The 7,424-nt window shown below is 36.2% G+C and overlaps 1 protein-coding gene across 1 annotated transcript in view; it reads right to left on the reverse strand.

Moving 5' to 3' along the window:
* CABIN1 (calcineurin binding protein 1) overlaps positions 1-7,076 on the reverse strand; it is a gene marked incomplete at both ends in the record, with an annotated part of 41,461 nt that extends 34,385 nt beyond the window's left edge. Inside the window, 8 exons of the mRNA XM_010080520.1 lie at positions 238-406; positions 1,454-1,746; positions 2,881-3,030; positions 4,731-4,860; positions 5,787-5,967; positions 6,230-6,364; positions 6,537-6,650; positions 6,984-7,076. Coding sequence (XP_010078822.1) covers positions 238-406; positions 1,454-1,746; positions 2,881-3,030; positions 4,731-4,860; positions 5,787-5,967; positions 6,230-6,364; positions 6,537-6,650; positions 6,984-7,076 — 1,265 coding nt within the window. The remainder of the gene's footprint in view (positions 1-237; positions 407-1,453; positions 1,747-2,880; positions 3,031-4,730; positions 4,861-5,786; positions 5,968-6,229; positions 6,365-6,536; positions 6,651-6,983) is intronic.
* Between the last annotated feature and the right edge of the window lie 348 nt (positions 7,077-7,424).

Here is a 7,424-nt window from a genome sequence, read left to right on the forward strand (position 1 = left end):
TATGCAATTTGACATTTGCATTGTCCTCTAATTCAGTTTCACATTAATAAAAGCTTTCTTATTTTTCAATTAGTTTTTAGTTAAATTCATGACAAGACAATGTATCACACTTGCTTCAAAAAATAACACAAGTTTTGTGGTCTTACCGTTGAGGCATATCAATCAAACAAAACCCAAAACAGCTTCCTCTACTAAGCTCTCGATGCTTTCATAATGAAAGTTACTGTTCTACAGTACCTGGAAGGAAGGAATTTCACCAACAGCTCTTGAAAGTCAACCTTCTCCTCTTTTTTACACTTGGTGTTCCGGACTCTAGCAGATCTCCTTTTTGCAGTTTCACCACTATCTTCTGTAATTCTCCTTCTCTTCACCCCTTTCTTAGATTTATCACCTGCAGATATGTCACCTAGAAACAGAATTTTAAAAAAGAAAATATATATATACACTAACAGGTTAAATTGCCAAACAAAAAGTGGATAATCTTTATTAAAAAAAAAAAAAGTTATTTGAGGCTGACACTTTATTTTATTCTACAGCAACACCTGAGATTCTCAGGTTCCGTTCTGAAGACAGTGACAAAAATTTTAAAATAATAATTAAAATATTAATTTAGTAGAAACTGGCTATGGCATTTTTCATAGAAATGCTGGTCTGAGGCAAGAAGCAGACTTTTTGAAAATTCTAAATTTCATGATTCATTATTTTATTCTTCACTAAGTTTATGAAATGGGAATCAGAGGAGTCTGCCTTTAACTCCAGCAACACTTGTAAATTCCCTTGAATATCAACAAAATACTGGTAACTCCTTGATAGTTTTAAATACATAAATAAATATACAGCTACAGTATAAATATTCAAACCTCTTGCTACAGATTTCAAATAATAATAGCTGACAGCTTGGTTCTCTCAGGTCCTTAAAGTTACACATGAGCAGAAGAATAATCCAGTCATCTTTTCCTATAATAGCTCTTTCATTCTAAGGAGCTCAAAAGTTTTCACAACATTAAAAGTCTGAGATGCATCACTGCGGGAATGGAGTCATGATTCCTCTCATCTTAAAGACTGAAAAACTGAAGTATGAGTTAATAGCACAAAACCAGAAGACATTAGATACTCCTGCACTGGAGTAACAACTGGAAACAAACCAACCTGACTCTCAGATCCATTAGACAGTAAAGTCAGTCCACTCTCCTGAGCACTAGCTGTATGTCTTAGTCAGGAATCAACGATTTTCATGCAGTTTAGGTGGCCTTCCTTTTCTAATGTGAATTGTTAACAGAACTTAATTTTATGGAGCTCAACTTCACTTCTTCTACCAGATGTTAATACGTATGCTGAAAAGTTTCTGAATCCACCAACAGGCAGTTTAAAGACCGCATTTCCCAATTAATTCTGTAGTGCTTTTAATACCCAGATAGATAGGAAAGATATCTTGAATCTCAGACTGAAGTACCTTGCTCACCTACAGTAGCTCCTGGTTCCAATGAATTCTGACTGTGACTTGGAAAGTTGGGTGTCACTGGGGTAAAAGGTAATACAGGATCTGGCATTGTCACCACTGGGTTAGTGCTAACAGGAGTCGGCTGAATAACACTGACAGGAGTAGAGGTAGGAGAAAGAATCAAATGTTGAACTGGGTCTCGGTATTCTGAGAGATCAATTCTCTTTCCCAGACTGGGTCGAGGAGGGTCGCATGTTGTGAGGTGGTGATACATGGCGAGTAAAGCTTCTCCTAAACACTTCCACCTGCATGTAGAAACACAATGGCATCAAAACTTCATTAATGCTTGTCACATTATTTTCTAAATTATATTTTAAAACCTAACAGCATTCAACATTGTTCTTCTCCAATAGCTCAGAGGTAGCAAGAGCAACTTTTCCATGGGAGAGGAATACACATCTGACTGTCAAAATCTGTCCCACAACCAGAAAAGCTGGAGAATATCTTTCTGTATTTCCTGTCATATGGACCATTGACAATTTCACGCCTGGAACAGATGTTCCAGGAGCTTTCTTTCTAAAATACACCACTCACAAATACAGTGGCATGTGGCAGCAGGCAAAAGTTTTCAGAGGCAACTGGTGACTTGGTTGCAGTAGAAAGGAAATGGGAGTCAACAATGTGCCTGATCTCAAAAAACGTCTCTAACAAAAAAAGTCTATGCAGTGGTTGCTGAGGAAATTACTCTATACTGAATGCTAGAAAAGAAGTGTCAAGGAACCATTTTCAGATTCTTCACTCAACCAACAATAAAAAACATCTCACCCTTATCCACAAGTAGAGCAGCTTCTCTGCAATGGGATCTATGTGCAGAGTCCATTGATATTCCAGAAAAATACATGCAATAAAAAACCAAACTAAAACGAATCCTTTCTGCCTCAATAAAGACATATGTAACAACTCATTAGTATCCTTGTGCCTTGCTGCAAATAAAGAACTGTAATTTATTTCTAAGTTTCCACTATCCCAATAGTAAAAACATTTTTTAAAAAGCTAAACTTACTTTGAAGTTTATATATAAACCAGTCATATATGAAAAATCCAGTAATACAGCTGGAATGGCTGCCAAATCACTAAATCATTCTTAGTTTGTGGTTTTGGTTTTTTAGTTTTTGCGGTTTGGTGGTTGTTGTTGTTGGGTTTTTTTGCATCAACGGTGTTAACTCAAAGGTTGAAAACTGACAGATATGGGGCTTACGCTAAAATTCTAACCAGATCAAAACAACCTATAGACTCATAAAATACCAAAAACATTGGGGGTCTTTTTTGTTTGTTTTCACAAGAGAAAAAGTGTTACAAAGAAACCTGAAGTGCAACACAGTTGTCAGCATAAGTGGCTTTAGAGAAACCTTTTAAAAACACAAAATATGAAGACATACGTGAGAAAAGGAATTGGCTGGACCAGTCTGAGGTCTGGTTCTCTCTCACGCACCAGCAAAGTCTGTCTTTTCTTACGTAGCTCCAGGGCTTCATCTATGATTCTTCCTGTTTCAGCTGCACTCACATTTACATTATGGATAGACATGTCACTAAGAAATAATAAGAAATGAAAACAAGTTAAAGCTTTTGGGTTTTGGCTGTTTTTTTGTTTGGTTGGTTGGGGTTTTTTTTAAAGACTGAGGAGATTCATTTGATATATTCCTATAATGTAACATAAACAGTGTTAAAACAAGCATCCAAATAACATTATTTTACAAACTTTATAGCATGCATATAGAAGTGCTCACCATTCAAAATCTTTGTTCTACCTTAAAAACCGAAGGATAAAGAGATTGTCCTATTCGTCTTCCAAACACCAAAAAATGAAGGAAAGCAGGAGGTTTTATTTTTTTTTCCTTTCTTGGACAGGAGCTTTTGGTTCCGAAACAAACTGTATGGCTGAGGAATTCCTTTCATTCCAAAGTGCTATTTTGAGGAATTAATATCATCACAAACAAAATTTGAAGTTCAAAATTGTCTTGTATTGTCTGAGCCTAGGACTGAATTTTTGAAAGATGACCCACTTTTGCAGGGAGATCACAATCCAAAAACAAAAAAACAAGTGGCTAAAAGCGCTGGCTTAATTCAGCATGTAACTCATTTTAAGAGCCAGACCTCAGGCAGCTTAACAAATCAAGGTCTCTATAACTAAACAACTGTCTGTTAAAGGGATACTGCTATCCATAGAATCCTAGAGCCTTAAAAACTCAGTTATTCTTTCTCTTCTATATCTTCTGAATACTCTGTATTTTCACATTTTAGATGTTACAGTAGTCTAAAATGTAAAACATGTTATTGACCGATTTATTGCATAACTTAAGATGCATGCTAGGATAAATGTTCCACTTCCATTCACCACACTCAAAGGGTACTGAGGTTACCTGCACTATATCCAGTGAGGCAGAACTATAATTAAACTAAAAACTTCACTTCTTTCTCAAATTCCGCTGACCATCACAACAACATATTACAGTATCAGAAGCAGCTCTGATGTTGAATGGTCAGTTAACTTGGACAGATGCTGTTTATTTTTCAGGCCCATACTGTATTTTCCCACTTTCCTCCAACCTACTCATACTACAAAATTCACACAGAAAGAGACAGTTTACCTTGCAGAGCTACAGGATACCAAACTTTTACTAAAAGTTTTACATACTGCAATTAAAAAAAAAAGGAATAAAATCTCAAACATAATATTGCAAAATCTTTTCAGAGTTGCAGTGGTCTGAAAGTTCAATAAACTAAGATTTTTGGCACCGCAGGAACTAATGAAACGTACAGTCTTCTGATTGTACTCATCAACAAAAATCAGTTGGACTCCCTGAAACCTACTGATATGAGAATATTGTATCAAGTCACAAATTTGTAACTGCTTGGAAAAGCACTGAAGTCTGTGGTGTATTGTTTTTTTTCCAGTGAGGAAAAGAAAACTCCCAAAATGAATGCTGCAGCAATCATCTGCAAATAAATAAATAAACAAAAGGAACAGGGATATTACAAGAGGTCTAGGTATGAAAATGAGTAAGCAACAGCAAACGGATTTTTTGCTTCTTTCCACCTCACTACAAAAGTAACTATTGAAGAACAATCTGTCAGCAGCACCAACACTTAACATGGATTTATTATTCAGAAGACAGGTCAGCAAGATACTGTTATAGCTTAAAGCATTATTTCTCAACAGCTTTTCTGAACTACCCCAAACCCAAAATTTACACCCCAAATGTAGTCTATACTATAAGATGACATTTACCATTTGAGGAACATCCTTAAGGAATCTTTCCGGAGGCAAGGCTGCTCCTCAAAGATCTTCTCCTTCAGAACCAGTCCTTTGCTATATAGACAGTCTTTTTCAAGAGCTTTGCAGATAAAGTACAAACACGCTGACAGAGAAACAGAAAAAGAACGGTCAGTTGCCACTTTGGCTAACTCAAAAGCTCCCATTTCTGGGTATACACGACTAAATTCCAAAATAACACGACAGTTACATAGACCAATAGCTTTGCAACATGTCAAATAATTACACACATACAGTCAAAATAACCTATCATGTCTTCCCAAGTGTCATATCCAGAAAAAGAATATTGGTAATTTTGTTTAAACAATGTTTGCAGTACATCTTTTATTTACTTTCAAAAGTCCATTTCTGTACAAAAGAAATTAGGATCATAAAGCAGAATCACAACTGTTTACCGTTTTCATGTTATCAAATGTCTTAACTGCAGATTCCATTAGCGTAACAAGCAATGAATCCCACCAGGTTTTTGCTCACATGGGCAATTATGTGAAGAGAACTAGGACCATTCCAGTAGGATAAACCAAGGGATCAGATTCAGCATTTCTGCCATCTGGCAATTTCTCTCCTAAACTTCATTTGAATCAGTTCATCCACTGGATAAGATTTTAGGGTCAGTTGTATCAACTGCTGTAACTACAATTAATCATAATAGGCTATGAACTAGACTGTAGTCTTACACACAATTCCTGGAACTATGTAGCTGGAAGTGACTAGAAAGACAAAATTAATGTACATTGAAAGGGAGGAGAACAGTCTACAGGGAAAGTTCTTGCAGAGGCTCTGATCTAAGAGACCACAGGCATTTATTTTTAGGGTAACCAGAATCGATACAAACCATCATACTTTATCACAAAATAAAAAAATCTCTACCTCGAAGTAAAAATCTCCATTATACCCTAATGCACTGCTTATGCAAGATACAGTTTCTCTCATACGATTGCTTGTTACAATTTTTTATTGATATGTGAAATTACATATTTCTTGAAAATTTTTTTAGTGTACTGTACTTACTTGTGTAGTCACTGAGTGTGTACAAGATTGTGATAAGGTTATCTAAACAAGGCCAGTGATCAGGATTACACCTGAGACCTTCTTCAAAAGCGTGACGAGCCAAAGGTAGGCGTATTAGTTTTACTGCCACACGACCAATTTTATACCACAGGTTGACATCAGTAGAGTCTAGCATTACAGCCTAGAAAGCATAACAAACAACATTGTTCACATTTCAGACACGCACATCCGCTTATCTACAGGGACGGGCACTGTTTTCAATAGGGACACTAAGGGTTTGGGGACTGAAGAGTGAACCAGTTATATCACATGTAACATCAGAAAGTACACAGAATCCAGACACACACACATACAAATAATGTATGCTGAAAGGTGTACACCTGCATTTTAGCAAGTGTCTGCAAATATTGAGGCTCCTGTGTTTTATTTCAGCTGTACTGTACCTCCAAATAAAACTCCATGGCTGTCTCTAAGTCATCCCGTTGTGCTGCTAATTGTGCTAGGTTTTTATAAGTGGAATATTTTAACATCAAGCCTGGATGTTTCAGCCCTTCTTTCTCATCACCAGAAAGAACTGCCTAGAAATGACAAAACAAATACAATGCAGGCATCAGGAATTAAACAGGAAAAAAGAGCAGCAAACAACTTGCCAATTGATAACACTGACATTTCTAATCAGTCAATAAAATGAAATAATACAAAACATAATAAAAATAGTTTACAGAGCTTCATTCTGTAAAGGTCACTGACCTCTCGCAGAAGACGAATCTCAAGCAGCTCATGATAAGCTTTAGCAGACTCTTCAAATCGGTCATGTTTCTGAAGGTCCAAAGCTTTGTGGTACAAAGCAAAAGCTTCTGCTTCCTGTAGTTTAAAAATCAGAACCTATTTTGTAGGGCAACTTTATTAAATATATTTGTTACAACATACTTGTATTTATTATGAATATCAGTGGTTTCACACTTTGAACACCTTCTCTTGTACAGCAGTCCACATCGAGTGTATAGCAGAACATTAGCCTTACTGACCCAATACAACACATTTGAGTGAAGTTTTAGCTTGCTAAAGCAGGATTCAAGAGATAAGACAGTAAAAACTTTCTTAAGAACAAAAATCTATGGTCAAACAATCCCTGCAATAAAAGAGGATGACTCCCATTGAGACAAAACTCCATTAAGAAGTTGTGGATTTACTTACTTGAGCTTCCTTTGTCTGTGTCTTATGACTTTTGAAGGTACCTTCGTAGTCATCCTCAATTGTAGAGCTCGCGTTCAGTGCTGCGATTCGAATCTAGAACGACAGTTGAGAAGTGACAAAAAATGTTACATTTATACATGCCCCAGTTTCCCTTGCAAACTAGATTTTTCTCATTTTTCTTACTTTAGTTGTTAAATGGACTATATTGACAGATCTCTTCATAAAGTCACAAGGACTGCAAGGAATTTAGCCATTACTATTTGCAATTAATAATACATCAAAACAATTTTCCCCCACCAAAGTCATCTGATAAAACAAAATTTCAAGCTTCTTTCAAGTAACAGCTTCCCTAGAACGGACGTGAGCATTGCAGTGATTTTTTCAAATTCTTAATGTACCAATAACTACAATCACTCTGAAAACAATGTTCTCATTATGTCA

This window comes from Pterocles gutturalis, unplaced genomic scaffold (genome assembly GCF_000699245.1).
Source record: "Pterocles gutturalis isolate BGI_N339 unplaced genomic scaffold, ASM69924v1 scaffold21084, whole genome shotgun sequence".
NCBI classification, from domain to species: domain Eukaryota; kingdom Metazoa; phylum Chordata; class Aves; order Pterocliformes; family Pteroclidae; genus Pterocles; species Pterocles gutturalis.